The sequence below is a fragment of the Cephus cinctus genome, unplaced genomic scaffold (genome assembly GCF_000341935.2).
Source record: "Cephus cinctus unplaced genomic scaffold, Ccin1 Ccin1_scaffold0997, whole genome shotgun sequence".
In the NCBI taxonomy this organism is placed as follows: domain Eukaryota; kingdom Metazoa; phylum Arthropoda; class Insecta; order Hymenoptera; family Cephidae; genus Cephus; species Cephus cinctus.
In genome coordinates, this window is record NW_014333542.1 from 169,874 (window position 1) to 185,592 (window position 15,719).

At 35.2% G+C, this 15,719-nt stretch overlaps 5 protein-coding genes across 20 annotated transcripts; 3 read left to right on the top strand and 2 right to left on the bottom strand.

Annotated features, from left to right (window-relative positions):
• Positions 1 to 413: 413 nt before the first annotated feature.
• Positions 414 to 7,858, bottom strand: LOC107271595 (RWD domain-containing protein 4). 6 transcript variants are annotated; one of them, XR_003060898.1, is made up of 7 exons: positions 7,615 to 7,858; positions 7,242 to 7,351; positions 6,969 to 7,164; positions 6,713 to 6,886; positions 1,967 to 2,174; positions 1,333 to 1,866; positions 414 to 1,249 (listed from the first exon to the last, which is right to left on the bottom strand). XR_003060898.1 is itself a non-coding variant. In XM_015747788.2 (4 exons), exons 1-4 carry the CDS (start codon positions 7,717 to 7,719, stop codon positions 6,719 to 6,721), a joined length of 579 nt encoding a protein of 192 aa, XP_015603274.1. In that variant the 5' UTR covers positions 7,720 to 7,858; the 3' UTR covers positions 6,595 to 6,718. The 6 variants fall into 6 exon arrangements, 3 of the variants coding, with proteins under 3 accessions (XP_024944514.1, XP_024944513.1, XP_015603274.1); XR_003060897.1 differs by having other exon boundaries at positions 414 to 1,270; XR_003060896.1 differs by having other exon boundaries at positions 414 to 1,866.
• LOC107271590 lies at positions 1,853 to 4,329 on the top strand. 3 transcript variants are annotated; one of them, XR_001538699.2, is made up of 2 exons: positions 1,853 to 2,261; positions 2,473 to 2,614. XR_001538699.2 is itself a non-coding variant. In XM_015747778.1 (2 exons), the coding sequence occupies exons 1-2, from the start codon at positions 1,991 to 1,993 to the stop codon at positions 4,175 to 4,177; spliced, it is 1,905 nt and encodes a 634-aa protein (XP_015603264.1). In that variant the 5' UTR covers positions 1,862 to 1,990; the 3' UTR covers positions 4,178 to 4,329. The 3 variants fall into 3 exon arrangements, 1 of the variants encoding a protein (XP_015603264.1); XM_015747778.1 differs by having other exon boundaries at positions 1,862 to 2,190; positions 2,473 to 4,329; XR_001538698.2 differs by having other exon boundaries at positions 2,096 to 2,236.
• On the top strand, positions 4,278 to 9,966 carry LOC107271593 (RUS1 family protein C16orf58 homolog). Of its 6 annotated transcripts, none has more exons than XM_015747783.2 (10): positions 4,278 to 4,531; positions 4,602 to 4,762; positions 4,873 to 5,033; positions 5,121 to 5,313; positions 5,387 to 5,505; positions 5,611 to 5,807; positions 5,888 to 6,144; positions 6,213 to 6,396; positions 6,470 to 6,547; positions 9,884 to 9,966. In XM_015747783.2, the coding sequence occupies exons 1-9, from the start codon at positions 4,459 to 4,461 to the stop codon at positions 6,544 to 6,546; spliced, it is 1,422 nt and encodes a 473-aa protein (XP_015603269.1). In that variant the 5' UTR covers positions 4,278 to 4,458; the 3' UTR covers position 6,547; positions 9,884 to 9,966. The 6 variants fall into 6 exon arrangements, with proteins under 6 accessions (XP_015603269.1, XP_024944505.1, XP_024944504.1 ...); XM_025088737.1 differs by lacking the exon at positions 9,884 to 9,966 and adding an exon at positions 8,780 to 8,884; XM_015747785.2 differs by lacking the exon at positions 9,884 to 9,966 and having other exon boundaries at positions 4,411 to 4,531; positions 4,605 to 4,624; positions 4,704 to 4,762; positions 6,470 to 6,704.
• LOC107271589 (ionotropic receptor 40a) lies at positions 7,954 to 11,017 on the bottom strand. 2 transcript variants are annotated; one of them, XM_015747776.2, is made up of 9 exons: positions 10,635 to 11,017; positions 10,376 to 10,559; positions 10,151 to 10,299; positions 9,784 to 10,089; positions 9,609 to 9,711; positions 9,236 to 9,522; positions 8,770 to 9,165; positions 8,318 to 8,705; positions 7,973 to 8,236 (listed from the first exon to the last, which is right to left on the bottom strand). In XM_015747776.2, exons 1-9 carry the CDS (start codon positions 10,682 to 10,684, stop codon positions 7,973 to 7,975), a joined length of 2,127 nt encoding a protein of 708 aa, XP_015603262.1. In that variant the 5' UTR covers positions 10,685 to 11,017. The 2 variants fall into 2 exon arrangements, with proteins under 2 accessions (XP_015603261.1, XP_015603262.1); XM_015747775.2 differs by having other exon boundaries at positions 7,954 to 8,705.
• Positions 11,018 to 11,172: 155 nt separating this feature from the next.
• On the top strand, positions 11,173 to 15,673 carry LOC107271588 (DNA ligase 1). Of its 3 annotated transcripts, none has more exons than XM_025088732.1 (18): positions 11,173 to 11,225; positions 11,321 to 11,446; positions 11,572 to 11,631; positions 11,797 to 11,883; positions 11,947 to 12,044; positions 12,108 to 12,403; positions 12,461 to 12,713; positions 12,799 to 12,913; positions 12,998 to 13,170; positions 13,244 to 13,467; positions 13,543 to 13,671; positions 13,742 to 13,881; positions 13,959 to 14,160; positions 14,242 to 14,448; positions 14,542 to 14,758; positions 14,820 to 15,055; positions 15,120 to 15,317; positions 15,392 to 15,673. In XM_025088732.1, the coding sequence occupies exons 2-18, from the start codon at positions 11,364 to 11,366 to the stop codon at positions 15,563 to 15,565; spliced, it is 2,892 nt and encodes a 963-aa protein (XP_024944500.1). In that variant the 5' UTR covers positions 11,173 to 11,225; positions 11,321 to 11,363; the 3' UTR covers positions 15,566 to 15,673. The 3 variants fall into 3 exon arrangements, with proteins under 3 accessions (XP_024944500.1, XP_015603260.1, XP_015603259.1); XM_015747774.2 differs by having other exon boundaries at positions 11,189 to 11,225; positions 11,321 to 11,408; XM_015747773.2 differs by lacking the exon at positions 11,173 to 11,225 and having other exon boundaries at positions 11,303 to 11,446.
• The last annotated feature ends 46 nt before the right edge of the window (positions 15,674 to 15,719 follow it).

Genomic DNA, 15,719 nt, shown 5'->3' on the forward strand with positions numbered 1-15,719 from the left:
AGAGAGAGAGAGAGAGAGAGAGAGAGAGAGAGAGAGGAGAGTGAGTGAGTGAGTGGGAAAGAGAGAGAGAGAGAGAGAGTGTGTGTGTAAAATATACCAGCATACTTGAGAAGGAAAATAAAGATAGAGAGTAAAGTAGCATCAGAGGAGACACGTTCCGTGATTCCCTATGGTGTTCTATAACCATCATGTACATATATTTATATACAGGTACTTCTCCCATATTCTTTTTCCATCACTCCTCCTGTTCCTCGTCTTTTTATCCCACTTCTTCCTATGCTTTCCTTTACTAGTTACAATGAACGCATTATTATGCTACCTGCGCACGATACCGGAATAGAGACACCCCTGGTGCTGAGATCTCGATTTTTCTCAGGTGTAAATCCCTCTCAGTATAGCCATTAGAATCTTACTTTAGTGTCGAAGAGGTTGGCCTTTATTGGAAATGTTATATGTAACTTGGTTGGCATATATAAGTCTTACTCGGTAATTCAGTATAGTATACGCAATGGCGCACTCTCTAAACACACGCAAGGACATACCTTGCACAGGAAATTGAACAGACTGAGTCTACTTTTACTCAAGCTTAGATTTGTATTTGCTCTCAATGGATACTGCCTACTGACAGTGCACATCGATGACGACGAATAATCGTTCGGGTCCAATAATGCCTCTTCGTCAGTGCAATTGAAGTATTGCCAGGCTGAATTTGTATCTTTTGTTACCTTGGTCTTTGAACCTGTTAAATCTTTTAGTATTCCTTTAGGCGCCTCTTTGCAATTTTTTAATTTCATCCGAAAAGCATTGTTGACACGATCGATCCAAGATGGCAGTGGCCGTTCAACGGAAACTTTTATCGCTGAGGAAATGACTCGACTCGTCTCACTGACTTCATTCATAGCCCGTGGCGCAATTTGCACGAGCCGTGGTTTCGCACCTGGATGATGGTATGGAACAACGACCCTACCCTCGTACTCAGGACTGTAGTTCATCTGCCGTAATATTCGTCTCAACAACTTATCTAATGCTTTGTTCAATCGTCTTTTCCGGCGTGTTTGTCTACCATATGTGGGTAACTTCGCTAGCTTCCATTTAACAAATCCTTTGGTTCTCTTCGCCTTTTTTTCATACGTTGTTGTTTGCACAGATGCATCCACGTTCAGAATCGTCTTCGAGGAGGCTTGAGATTCGTCGGTAACTTCTGAACAGCCGCTGTCGTCAGATGCGATGCTTGAACTACGAGTTGATCCTTGAAGATGGGTAGAAGAATCTAATGAATTTGTCTTTGATTCAATCTCAGACTTTAATATCATTGCTATACGTTCACTTAACTTTTTATTCGTTACCGGATGTCTCTTTGTTGCATCGTGCCTCGTAGGGAGAGTCGTGTCGGATTTCGAGTTCAACCATTTCCGGTTGCGCTGGTAGTCTTCACTGCTGGAGTCATCGTGAGCATCGGCAAGTGTCTTCCAGGACACAGTTTTCGATGATAACGATGTATTTGCTGAAAAATCTTCATCGTTATCGTCATTCACTAAACAGTCTTCTAACATGTTACGTAGCTTCGACTGAAGCTTATGAATTTCTTTGAGGCGAATCAGAATGTCATTCATATCTCTATTGGACATGGCGACATCCCTCTATACGAAAATCCTCAACGAAGCGTGACAGAATCCAATTGAACTATGGTCGATGCCTGTCTCCTTTGTGAAATCCGTAAATTTTATCGCAGCCACGAATGTCTTGCCATTGATTTTGTACGTGAGTATTGGTAGCCCTGTTTTCTTCCACCTGTCACTCCACGAGTGAAACGTTAAACGGGACGAACTTCAGAGTGATGGTACTTCTCAATGCATAACCAAGATCCTGTAAATGAAATGATTGAGTTCGTCTGAATAATAAGAAGGATAAAAATTAAACGTGGAAATGAATTTGAATTAGGAACTAAGAAGTGTCGCTACTTAACCAAGAACCTTTGAAACATGCAGCCATGTCTTCTTACACGTCCAGTAAAGGAAATTCGTCATTCTGTCCGTGCCCCACGAGGTCGAGGGTTGAAGATGCCACTCTGGATGATATTGCAGCAGTGGTAGCAGGTCTTAATGATAAAGTATTACTACTTCGCAAGGATATACTAGGTCTCAAGTATTTGGACACGACGATCCACTCGGGCTCTGCAAGTCCAATTGGGTAAACGTTTATGAGAAAAAAGTGTCTCACCTTGAACAGGAAGGATGTGAGTGCTTGCGCGAGGTACCGAGGTACTCGTGCTTTTTATATGTACTTTTCTTAGTGATCATCGAGAAGCTTTACTATGGTACTCGTGCGGGGTACTACTAGAAATTTCGAAGGTTTATTACAGTAGACAATTCTTTGTGCTTGGATTTGTTTGACCTGTTCCAAGTACCTCGCGCGAGTACCATGACGATATGAATATTAATAAAATAGAAATTGTGTTAATATCTATTTTAGTTATGATGCCAGAGAAATACGGCCTAGTCTTGAAAAGAGGACACTAACTCAGACGTCACATAAAAGGGGTAAACGCATTCAGGAAGCTGGAGATTCTATACACAGTGACGAATCTTCTTTGAAGTCTTTTAATGGAGAGTACACAAAGTCAAAAGCTAGGAACTTGACAAAACCGAAAAGAAGTTCTGTATTTAAGTTCGGAAAATCGCAAGGAAGTAAATATGAAAAAGATAAGAGACGGGAGAAGTTGTCTGAGTATTCTGGGAATTACGAAATTTTTGAGCAGCCGACGTTTTTTCCTGCATCGAAAATTGAGGTTATAGAGTCGCCAAAGGTGCAATTTTCGGGAAAGCATAAAAAAGTAAAAAAGAAGCCGTCGAGAATCAAGGAATTCATACGTAAAGGAAGAGTGTCACAGTCGAAATTTCAAATGGATGAAGTGACGAGGAATAGAGGCAATGGTGCTACATTGATTTTGAATGATTTTCAAGAAAGAGAAAAATTAACAGGAGGACAATCGTTGCGCAGTCCGGATGTTCTTCACAAATGTCAGAGTATACAGAAATCCCTGAATCTCGCGAACAGTGTTTACTGTGATTGCGAAATGGCACCGCCAGTCTTTCGTAAAATTGTAAGAAAAAGAATTTCGAGAGGAGTACAGTACGAGGATCCCAAAATATCAAAACCCAACGAACGTGCCTGTCTGAATTGTTTCAAGCCTTGTAAGTGCTCTAAGAAACATAGAAAGAAAATGGCAAATTCGTCAAAATCTAAAAAACCGGGAACGCCCGTGGATAAAGATAGCGTCGAAGTTGTTTTCCGACCTGAAGATCAGATAGTAAATTTGTCCAAGCGAGAAAATTCTAAAAAAATTAATCCATCTTCTGATCAAAATGACGTAAGAAATGGCAGACAGAAATTGAATAGTACTGAAATTTATGGGTTTGACACACATCATCTAAATATACCTCTTCATGAATCCCTAAAAGGTATTAAACACACGGAAGGAATTTACTACTCAAGTAAAGAAATTCCGAAACAGTCTAAAAAAATGTCAGACAGAGAGACAAGAGGTAAATACAAAGAGAAAAATGCTGAGAGACAATTCACAAGATATTCTAAAGATTCTCATGCATTAAATGAAATGCAACTAGAGAAATTGAAACATGTCAGAAAAAACGATCAGAAGTTAAAAAACAATGACCAATTTATCAGTAACGGTGATACCGCTAAAACGATAGACGTTTTGAATAATGGGGATTACACACCTAATATAATTTCACTTAATGAGCCAATGAATAAAAGAGCGCAAAGAATGTCAGGAGGAGGCGAAGAGGAGTATGAATTGGCGAAATGTTTCAAAACTCAAAAAAGAAGTGTTTTCGGCATTGATAATACCAAAAATCAATCAAACAATCTTAGTGACTGGTCCATGACTAAAACTATTTTTAAAAAAATCACAGGAGGGCTATTTTCAAATCAAATTTCTCTATCTAAGGATCAAATAGAAGAAACAAGAACTTCAAGAAATAATACAATTGATGAAACCCTTCACGGATTACGTTGCAACCGACAAATAAATGTTAATAACATTAAAAAACGGCTTGATTCTTGTCTTGTTGATTTAAATAATATAATGCTTGACGTATCATTTATATGTAAAGAAAATCGGACTGCAAGAAGGTTTGCTGATGAACCTAAATAAATTGCTGACAATTAGAAAATATTATTAAAAGGAAGCATATAACATTTCGTAACATAATATGTATTCGCCTATCATCAGGAAATAGGTATACGTACTCACATTCATTCTGTAATTAAAAATCTAAGACGAATAATAAAGTGCATCTTTTTCAAGCCTTACGTAACCATATAAGACATATATATGTATAGCGGGTCGTGCAAAGTATAACGTGTTGCCACCAGTTAAAACGTCAACATCAACAAGTGATACTGACAGATTGCATTTAATAATTGTGAACTATTATGTCACAGAGGATAATATATAAAGAAATTTATGGAGATAATGAAAGAGTGAATGTATTTGTATCTAGTAAAGGTATATACTATATAATTATTACTAATTTTTTGGGTTTGGAAGTCCATGTTAACCTCTATAATCTTGTAAGCAGATGATACTTCAATAAGAAAGGTGAAATCCACAATTAACCATAAGTCATTATCTGGTTCTACTGTGATATTATTTCTTAAAGAAGTTTTTCTACCGCAAGGATTTCCAGACAGTGTTCATCCTGATTATATCCCTTATCAAATATGGGATACCGTTCAGGTATAATATAAATAATAATTTTGTTATCTGTAATTTATAAATTTGATGACTGTTTAATAAAATTACTACAAGAGTTGTATGAGCATTATTGTATTACTGTAATATTATAGGCATTTGCCAGTACTATTATGGGTACCCTTACAACCCATGCAATTATGCAAGGTGTAGGCGTAGGAGAGTCTACGGCAACTCCACTAGCAGCTGCAATTACATGGATTTTAAAAGATGGTACTGGAATGATAGGACGAATTGGATTTGCCTGGTGGATTGGGTAAATTGGTTGTATTTTGTGCAGTTTCTTAATATTGTTGAATTCCTTGATAAATGTACAACTTTTTAAAAATTCGAATGTATTTAGAACAGAGTTAGATGCACAGTGTAAAAAATGGCGATTATTTGCTGATTTCTTAAATGATGCAGCAATGGGAATTGAACTAATGATACCATACTATTCTTCGTATTCAACATATGTATTATGCATTTCAATGGCAATGAAGGCTGTTGTTGGTGTTGCTGGTGGAGCAACAAGAGCAGCTTTAACTCAGCATCAAGTTAGAACTTCTTTTAATATTAGACTCTTATTAAAGATAAAAATACCATATTACATGTGATACATCGATACAGGCCCTTCAAAATAATTTAGCTGATGTATCAGCCAAAGATGGAAGTCAGGAAACATTCGTAAATCTGATTGCTTCATTAATAGGAATATTCATACTATCCAATCTACCGCAAGATGGACAGTAAGTTTCACTTTATGCATCTTCTTACATCGTTTATCATCAAAAGAAAAATTTCTTCTAACTTTTTACTACTGGATATGAATATTGAGAGTACCCTGCATACAGATACGTAATGGAATTGTATCTATTCCTGGTGGCAATACATCTTTATGCCAATTACTCAGCGGTTAAGGCACTTTGTCTTAATTCACTTAACGAGGATCGTCTGGCATTAATTATAAAGAGATACTTGCAGACCCAAAATATTCCTAATTCTACTGAAGTTAACAAACAGGAATCAGTGCTACTTTTTCAAAACCCTTGTAAGTAATGTTGTAAATGAAACGCATCAAAGAAATATTCTTTAAATAATGGATAATAAATAATATTTTTCTTTTTTTAGCAAAAGACAATTTCGGCTTTCATATAAAAATGGGTGTTTCGTTAGAAAACGTTATAAAGAAAATGATCTCTACTTCCGATATGGATGCTCTTGTACGTAGGTTTCGATTTGAAAAATATTTACTTGTAATGGACATAAAGCAGAAAACTATTCTCATATCATTTGCAAAAGGTGTAAATTCCTTTGATATACTCAAAGCATACTTCCATGCCAGTCTATGTAGTTTATTCACGTGCATGATTCTAAAGTGGCCTGTGGTAAGTACTTTCTTTTTTCCTTAGACCACGAGTATAATTAAAATGAATATTGTAATTTATTTCTACAGGACATTTTCCTGAAATCTCACTCATGCAACCCGTCATATCCTCTAATGCGGATGTACATTTTTAATAAAAGTACTACACCGAAAGTTACCAATAAATGTGAAAATCCTGCATTTATTATTTTTAATTCGAATGATTTTATTTTTGACGAATATAACGCGTTTATTGCACAGCTAAATAAAAGTGGTGAGTCTTATAGAATCAAGTAATTACCACTTTAATGTTAAAGTATTAATACTAACAGAAAATAAATCTTTAGAATGGATTACAAACACAAATCTACTGCCAGTTGGGGCTTGGAGGGGTTACTGGTCACTCGTAAAGGAATCAAATTAAGGTAGTATGCTTCCTTGCATAGATACAGGGTATATCATCAACATAGTGTAACATTAAAACTTTTTTAATCTGTATTATACCAAACAGGCATATATGCGCATGTATTTCTGATGACTTATAAAAATATAATACAGTTATGACCTGTACAAAATAATGTATTGCGAACCTTTAACTATGACTCTTGTTCTTGCTTCGACCCAGTTTGAGATAAATGTTTTACAATGTCAACCCAATCCCATCCACGTGGTTTTTCACCTTTACCATCTGCTCGACTCCATTGTCGCCGTTTTTGCGCTTTACTCAGTTGTTCCTTTTTAACTTTTTTCGTTGGCTCCTCTTGCTATTAAAAATGTATGATGTACACATTAATTATCTGCTACGAATTCTTCAGAGAAATACATGAATGATGGTACTAGACTTACCAATTGATTTTGATCAGTAATCGTCAATTTATTAGTATCAGCATTAAGATCTGTTATAGTGTCTGGCTGTGGAGCTAACAAATCTGCAAGATGTTCCTGCACAGATTGGAACAACGTGTATGTCATTGCACATCCCAACCACTGTTCAGCTTCCGCTTCCACATGTGCCACCACCTTATCCTTCACTTCTTGCACACTGTATATGCCAATATTCACCTTTAATCAAAGTAATCTAATGCGATATAATTCAGTGCATAAGAGCAAATCACTTACATATGCTTGTTATAGAATGTGTTCATATTGATAGTTGGCTTTTCCGATGGGTAAGACGGTCCCCAAGAAATCTCCAAAAGTAATGATTTAATGTCATCATCCTCTCCATACTGAAACAAATACTATAGTCAGTGATAGTTATTTTTAATCATCTTCTAACTGAACAAGAACCAGTTAGAATATGATCTAAATCTGAATAGTACACAAATAAATGTCAAAGCCTCTAAAATAACAACGATCTAATCTTCAGTTTTGGTTTTGGTTTTTATAAAGATTTGTATTAGATACCAGTACAATTGGGTACTAGGTATATAACAAAATATACATATTTATAAAAAAATAATCCATATGAAAATATTAGACTTATTTATACCTTGTACTGATATGTGGTGGGTGTCAGCTGCTTAAACGCCGCGTCTCCATCGTATATCGAGAGCAATACTTCTCTTTCTTCTTCTTGAAGTTCAGCATCGCTCATTTCTACTGTCTTCTATTATTGGGATGACCTAGAAAACTAATTACTAGCCGCCGCCTTTCAATCATGCATCAAACTTCTAAGGTTAAAACATGGAACGCGTGTGACGATTGGTGACGATCACAAATGAGCCAAACACAAAACTGACAGTAAGCAAGCGCGCTAGTTAGTTCTTGAGATAACCGCCAGGCTTTTTTGGGTGCAATCTAAAGCTTCTATTACAAAACTTTCAAATTTTTTAGTGATACCCGTTTATTTACTTATAGAACACATCCAGATAATATTTGTCGTATTTCGAATCTTTGAGAACAATGTATTTCCAATGTAGTATTTCATATACTAACGTTATAAAGCCAAGAGAATATCCAATTCCGAGAGCAACTAATGCTCCGTAAAGTTTGTGAAGATTTATAAGAGCTTTTGGAGCATTAGTATCTAAAGGTTTTTCGGAATTCTTGGCCCATTCCATCACGTCGTTCAACCATTTCTGAACTAAACCGGCTTCTATAGCTCGTTGTACCTGTTGCAGGAATACATCATACAATGATTTCAATACTGATAAAGTTATATGTGGCGGTAATACAATTAGTTTTTTAGTTACAAGCCGGTCCACGTTTGGTTTCAGTGGAGAATTTTTATCCAGACCAAGGGCAATCGGCATATTTATAACACATTCTTGCATTATATGCAAATTTCGATCTTGCTTAAATGTACGATTCAGCTTAGATGCACTTTTTCTTCGTTTCACCTCCAAAGCTTGTCGTTTAGCACGAGCTTCGCGCAAAACGTAGATATTTTCATAATAAGCAAATGTTCCATTTGCTACTCGTGATATAGCCTCATCCTCAATAGTGGTCACCTCGAATTTAGTTCCGATTTTCTGTGTATTCGGATCCAAAGATGATAAGAAAAATTGCTTTCGGCCCTCTCCCCAACTACCAACGGCTATTGGACTATTAGCCAATTGGCTTAACGTGTCGATAGTTACCCTAGTTATAATATGCATGTTACAAAGTTTCATTAAACTTATCACAACTATATAATATATATTACCTTTGTACAGGATTAGCTAGAGTTGCAGTCATACTTGCACGATAAGCAACAGATACTAAAATACTGTACAGCCACCACCATCCAATAAATATACGAAGAAACCAGGCATCAGGTAAACGTGGCAAAGATACTAGCATTAACATACTATATGTATACATAATGCTGTTTTGTATTTCCATAAATATACGTAGGCCTCGAGATTCCTGATTAAATTTCGCTTTCTTACTAATACTTTTTTTTGGTGCAACGAGTTCCTTTAAAGCTCCATTCTTTGCAGCATTGTCGATTGTGTGGTTCTTATGTAACATTACATGATTTTTATAATAAATAGCAAAGAAGTGTATAATAAATCCACCAGCAAATAAAGTAAATAGTACTGCAATCCATGTGTACAACCTGTAAATACAAAGTAGACATTTTTAATATATATACTATTCTCATATTAATATTCATTATCGTTTTGTACTTGAAAGGTAGAACAAGCAGCTTCCATGAATTATCATTCAAAGCTTCTGGTGTAAGAAAGGTCAAGCATTCTGTATGATACGGAACAGATAAGTCGAGCACATGAAGATGTTCTGTTGTATAATGAAGATCACCAAGAAAAAATACAGCATTTCTTGAAACTGCTTCTCCCAATAATCCAGTATACGAATCATTATCTCTTAGTGAACCCCAACGTTCTGTTTTTACATCCGGTGGCACGTATACCAATGCCTTAAAATTTATTGACTTTTCCGCAATCTTCATCAACTATAGAAACGTCTTTTATAATCCTTGATACTTATTAAAATAACCTAAACCTAAACCATGCTTCATACTATTACACTACTACTTACTTCATATTCTATACCTAATGCTTTGGAATCTGGATTAGATTTATTTCTGGAATATGTCAATGCATGTTTTGTTACAGCTGGAATGTGATCAAATATTGCCACTCTATGAAAATATTTTAAATGAATCCATTTATATAATTAACAATATTAAATCATTTATATACTTTGTACGAACTTTAAACTTTTGCCATGAAGATTTTTTGTTTTTTCATCAAAGAGCTTAACTCCGTATCTAAATCTTCCTTTGTACCAGGTATCTACATGTTTTGTTACAGAATTCTTCAAATTCATTGGGTAATTCACTGTTACAATATCAAACCATTCGTTCCTCAACGGTTCACCGGATCTACAGTTGACTGACTCGTAACGGCGTACGAAGAGGACGTTTAGAATTCGATTCCAAATGTAATGCATTTCCGGTATGAATAATCGATCGTCGTAAAGCATTAAAAAATCCCCTCGAGTGTTGATTAAACGGTTTCTAAAAATCGTGAAATTAAAAGAAAATTCTTCCGTAGAAAAATTATTCATGTTCTACTGACTCTTCAGCATATTGCAGTAGTTTAACAACTTCCAAATCGTTCGCCATTAATATAACGTACGCGTCACAGCCAGCTTCTTTACTGTTCGTCAAAATTGGTTGAATGCGTTTTTCTGAAGGAAAAAATGTTTCGTTGTGGCGGATTGATATCTGTCATAAATATTTTTATATTATCGTAGATATAATAATAATTAACTATTACTTTCATTAATTTAGATTTCTTTACCACGTAGCCTAGTGTTACGAGCTGTCCTTGACTCCAAACAGATTCTATAATTTTCTTATAATAAGAATCGAAAATGAAGACAATACACTTGTGATTTTTTGCAATCTCGTCAATTATTATTCGTTCAATAACTAATTTTAAGGATTGTTTTGATCGCATGCATGAGCGTTCTTGTATAGCATTTCTGTAAAATATATTTTTTGTATGAATAATCAAATATCCTTAACTTATTATTACAATTTTTAATGTATGGACTTACGTCTTATCAGCAGCGAAGATACATTGAACGAAAAGTATTATAATTATCATATTGCATCAATTTTGTGAAACTAAACTGTACTGTTGTGCTTCAAACGCTTTACTACAGCAATCAAGGAGTCATTGTTTCAAATGGAACAAATAATTTGCCTGTCGCTCACAGTTAAATGAATATTTTATATCACTGATGAGATCGAAATTGGATTTACCAGTGGAACACGCGATTAATCTAAAGTATTGTTCAATAAGAAATGAGACTATTCTTCTTTTTTCCATAACATATATTGGAGAGTAATCAAGAGACTCGGTCGAGTCTCGCGCCAAGTAGTACTCGATAAGGAATTATCTAAAGTTTTATTAATTATTAAATGACCATTAAATCATAATCAACTACGGGAAGCAGTAGTAATGTAAAAGAGTAGTGAAAACGTTATAAGAAATTTTGAAAATACAATTAAAATGATGGGCCAGTGCTAGATCATATAATAGGCAAACATGTAGTGACTTATGTACTTGGCCTCCATAATCTGGTATTAATACTTTTTATTAGAGGAATACACAGCACTCCTGTACTTGGCGTAGTTTTTTACACGTAAGTATTTTTTGAGGGATATAATTTGTACTTTCTTTTGAGGAATTACTTATTGTTGTTTTAAAATTACATTCAAATTAAAACTCTCTCCACAGTTCCATGAAGGCAAGTGTTCAGTATGAAATCTAAAATGTTTGTATGGCTGCATTTGTAAGCTGCGTTCTATATGCTTCAAAAGTGGAGGTTAGTAAAGGCGGGAAAATGGCACAAAGAACCATAACGTGAGTGATGCGTATAATCATTTCATAATATTATACAAGTTATTAAAGACTATAGATTCCAATACGATTGAAAGTTTATATAAATCTCTATTGTTAACTGGCATATAAAAGTTCTTGCTTTTCAGATCGTTTTTTACCAGAACTACTTCAAAGAAAGAGACCACAGAATCAGCAGATGACTCAAGGTATGTTGTGACTTAAAAGTACATGATATTGTAGTATGCAATCATGATGAGGATTGTGAGAATCTGTGTAAATGCAAAATCGTGTGTTTTGCGATGTGATTATTTTGCTGCGACAACTTTGATAAGACCTAGTACAATTGTTTCTAATTGGCTGCATGTCGGTAGCATCTCTCCTGAGAAAAAGAGTGGGAGCAATGCAGCAAATGGCAAGAGAAAAAGAGACAGCAGTTCTACCAGCAATAGCTCAATGAGGTAAATGTTTTCCTATATAATTATTTGGATTGCATTTAACATTTATATAAATGTTATTTGCAGCCCAGGATCTGGTAAAAAGGCAAACAGTTCGAACACTATAAAGAAATCCACATCATCTGATTCTCCTTCTCCTAAATCTGTTCCGAGGAGAAAAACTGGTTAGTTCTTTTTATTTGTCATTTTGATTAAGGACTCATACAACATTTGATTGCATGATATAGCACCAGTGAAAAGTAAAGCAAAGAACCTAGTTCATGGAATAGCTGAGAAGCTGGGAAATAAGAAGGAAATTAAGGATAAGGATGAAAAGGAAAATTCTGTTGATTTAGTAGCTTCGAAAGAAGCTAAAGACAGTGCAAATAAAGCAAAATTAAAAGAGGAAAAGAGTCCAATCAAGGAATCATCAATAGAAAAAAAGAATAAAAAACTTTCTACAGAGAAAAAAACAAAACCTACAAAAAAACGAGCTAGAATTATTCAGAGAGTAGAATCGAGTGATGAGGAAGATCATTTGCCTGTACGTATACATATATTATTATTAGGTGTGTTGCATTCTGATATCAATCATTTTTAGTTGCCAGAAAGTCCAAAACCTGATGAAAAAGAAATAAGTCCAGTACCCGAAGTATGTGGAAGTCCAAAATCTAAAGAGAAAGAAGATACCCCAACGCCTAATGAAGATGGAAAAGGTAGTCCAAAACGTGTAGAAAGTCCTGATAGCCATGATGAGAAATCGGAGATTGAATCTGATTCCAAGGATGGAGAGCCAAGTCCTAAGAAAGCTAAAGACGAAAAGAAAGCGTTAAAGCCTGTACATAATTTCTTTGGTAAATTCTTAGACATTCGACACTACCAGTTACAAAATGACATAAAAAATTTCTTTAATTCATCAAATTATTCTTTCCTTCACAGTACCCAAGCAAACCGAAACAACAGGAGATAAAAAAAATGCGAAGACCTCTTCATTTTATCCAGATAAGGCAAACTATCATCCAATTGATGATGCTATTTGGAAACAAGATGAGAAGTAGTTCTTTATTTTCAATTTAACAATATCTTTTTTAAAACCTATGTTATATACGGCATATTGTTCTTTTTTTTTTGGTTGCAGAGTGCCATACGCGGCTCTAACGAGAACATTAGAAATAATCGAAGATACAAGTGCAAGGTTAAAGATAATCGAAATTTTGTCCAATTACTTGCGTTCCGTAATTGTTCTCAGTCCAAACGATCTCCTCCCAAGTATTTATCTATGTCTAAATAACCTTGCTCCTGCTTATGAAGGTAAATAGATAAATATAACATTAACAAATTCTATTGCATAATTATCTATCATTATCTGTAATCAAAAAATTAGGAATTGAGCTGGGTATAGCAGATACTACCTTGATAAAGGCCATAGCCCAGTGTACTGGGAGAAGCGTAGCACAAATAAAGGCAGAAGCCCAGGAAGTTGGCGATTTGGGAATAGTCGCAGAAGGAGCACGATCTAATCAAAGAATGATGTTTCAACCTGCACCCTTAACAGTGCCAACTGTTTTTATAAAATTGAAGGAAATTGCACAAATGGCGGGTCAAGCGGTATAAACTAGAGTTTAAGGCAATTATCAATTTCCAAATGAAAATGTAAATCCAAATAAACTTCTTCATTTACAGTCTATGGCTAAGAAAGTTGATAAAATCCAGTCAATGTTCGTGGCCTGTCGACATTCGGAAGCAAGATATCTCATAAGATCCCTCGCTGGAAAACTAAGAATTGGGCTTGCTGAGCAATCCGTTCTACAAGTAATACTTACAGAAAAATAAATGAATGACTATTCCATAGTAGGATTCTAATAATCCTTTATTTTTGTAGGCACTTGCACTGGCGTGTGCAATGACGCCACCAGAACAAGAGAGACCGTTTAAAATACTTAATGCCAGTAAAAAAATTTCTAGTGATTCCTTTAAGCAGAAATACGAGGAAGTAGCTCTGACGCTCAAGACTACATATTGGTAAATTATGAAAATGATTCTTAAGTATAATCTTAAAAGGAAGAATTTCTTTTACGTACATCTATGTTCTGTTTTAGTGAATGTCCAAATTACGATATGATCATTCCAGTCCTGTTGAAGGATGGTGTGAAGGCACTACCCGATAAATGTAAATTAACTCCAGGCATTCCTTTGAAACCAATGTTGGCACACCCCACAAAAGGTGTTCAAGAAGTTTTGACAAGATTCGAAGGTTTGAAATTCACTTGTGAATGGAAATATGACGGCGAACGAGCACAGGTTTGTCCAGCTTGATTAAACACAGTATACTTAATTTTTATATCAAGTGATTAATCAAATTATATGTACTTCATGATATAGATTCATATCACAGAAACTGATGAAGTCAGTATTTACAGTAGAAATCAAGAAAATAACACATCCAAGTACCCAGATATTATCGCACGTATCAAAAATGCTCGTAGTGAAAATGTAAAAAGTTGTATCTTGGATTGTGAAGCTGTTGCATGGGATAACGAAAAGAAACAAATTTTACCGTTCCAAATTCTTAGCACAAGGAAGCGCAAGGTATTCCATTATTAATATTGTACTATTTCATAGCGTTCCGATACACGATGATACACGAATCAAATATAATTATTAATCATGGTCATTCCACAGGATGCGAATAAAGCAGACATTAAGGTACAGGTTTGTGTATTCATGTTTGATCTGTTGTATTTAAATGGAGAGCCATTGGTGAAAAAACCATTCTCAAAACGTCGAGAACTTCTGAAACAACATTTCAAAGAAGTAGAGGGAGAATGGCAATTTGCAACGAGTCACGATACAACAACAATGGAGGAAGTACAAGACTTCCTTGAAGAATCTGTAAAAGGTACAATAAATCAAATTCATCGTTCACCCCATTCACAAAAAGTAATATTCTTTTACAATAGGAAATTGCGAGGGTCTAATGGTTAAGACTCTTGATGAGGATGCGACGTATGAAATAGCCAAGAGATCGCGCAATTGGCTGAAACTGAAGAAAGATTATCTAGAAGGTGTTGGCGACACCCTAGACCTTGTTGTAATTGGTGGTTACATAGGAAAAGGGAAAAGAACAGGAACCTATGGAGGATTTTTATTGGCTTGTTATGATCCACAAACTGAGGAATACCAGAGTATTTGTAAAGTAAGTTCAGACTATTTTTTACTTACATTATATTTTATATGATAATAAAACAATCTCTTTTCAGATTGGCACGGGGTTCAGTGAGGACGATCTTCAGAAGCATGCTGAGCTCCTTAAGGATCATGTTATTCCTCAGGCGAAGTCGTATTATCGTTATGATACTAATCTTCAGCCAGATCATTGGTTTGAACCTTCTCAAGTTTGGGAAATCAAATGTGCTGATCTATCATTATCTCCTGTGCACAATGCTGCAATTGGAATCGTAAGTATCTCTTTTAATTTTTGGTCTACTTCTTTCTTTAATGGACACTAAGTATGAAATTGTGAATACTATAGGTGGATCCAGAGAAAGGAATATCCTTAAGATTTCCAAGATTCGTAAGGGTGCGCGACGATAAGACCTGCGAGGACTCAACATCCGCGCAACAAGTAGCTGACATGTATAACAGCCAAGAACAAATAAAGAATCAATCGTCTACAACAAAGGCGACAGAGGAAGATTTTTATTAGGAACTGTTAATTTATCTTCCATTACTGATACTCATGGAGATTCATATAAAATTACATTTTAACGATTAGTAATAAAAGTTTCAAATGAAAGTGGCATTATTATATGCACATTTCTCTGATTTTTATTTGTTCCTTGTGCTCTTAACTTTACCAG

What these genes read in the sequence shown, in the direction of transcription:
- LOC107271588 (XM_025088732.1), top strand. Translation starts at nt 11,364, where the DNA reads ATGGCTGCATTTGTAAGCTGCGTTCTATATGCTTCAAAAGTGGAGGTT. An exon ending in ATGAGGAAGATCATTTGCCT is followed by an intron (nt 12,404 to 12,460) that starts GTACGTATACAT and finishes AATCATTTTTAG; the next exon opens with TTGCCAGAAAGTCCAAAACC. An exon ending in GCCTGTACATAATTTCTTTG is followed by an intron (nt 12,714 to 12,798) that starts GTAAATTCTTAG and finishes TTTCCTTCACAG; the next exon opens with TACCCAAGCAAACCGAAACA.
- LOC107271595 (XM_025088745.1), bottom strand. Translation starts at nt 1,410, where the DNA reads ATGGTTGAACTCGAAATCCGACACGACTCTCCCTACGAGGCACGATGC. An exon ending in ATGCAACAAAGAGACATCCG is followed by an intron (nt 1,271 to 1,346) that starts GTAACGAATAAA and finishes CAAATTCATTAG; the next exon opens with ATTCTTCTACCCATCTTCAA.
- LOC107271589 (XM_015747775.2), bottom strand. Translation starts at nt 10,684, where the DNA reads ATGATAATTATAATACTTTTCGTTCAATGTATCTTCGCTGCTGATAAG. An exon ending in ATCTTCGCTGCTGATAAGAC is followed by an intron (nt 10,560 to 10,634) that starts GTAAGTCCATAC and finishes TATATTTTACAG; the next exon opens with AAATGCTATACAAGAACGCT. An exon ending in TCGTAACACTAGGCTACGTG is followed by an intron (nt 10,300 to 10,375) that starts GTAAAGAAATCT and finishes TATTTATGACAG; the next exon opens with ATATCAATCCGCCACAACGA.
- LOC107271590 (XM_015747778.1), top strand. Translation starts at nt 1,991, where the DNA reads ATGTCTTCTTACACGTCCAGTAAAGGAAATTCGTCATTCTGTCCGTGC. An exon ending in GGCTCTGCAAGTCCAATTGG is followed by an intron (nt 2,191 to 2,472) that starts GTAAACGTTTAT and finishes TATCTATTTTAG; the next exon opens with TTATGATGCCAGAGAAATAC.
- LOC107271593 (XM_015747783.2), top strand. Translation starts at nt 4,459, where the DNA reads ATGTCACAGAGGATAATATATAAAGAAATTTATGGAGATAATGAAAGA. An exon ending in TGTATTTGTATCTAGTAAAG is followed by an intron (nt 4,532 to 4,601) that starts GTATATACTATA and finishes TAATCTTGTAAG; the next exon opens with CAGATGATACTTCAATAAGA. An exon ending in AATCTACCGCAAGATGGACA is followed by an intron (nt 5,506 to 5,610) that starts GTAAGTTTCACT and finishes CCCTGCATACAG; the next exon opens with ATACGTAATGGAATTGTATC.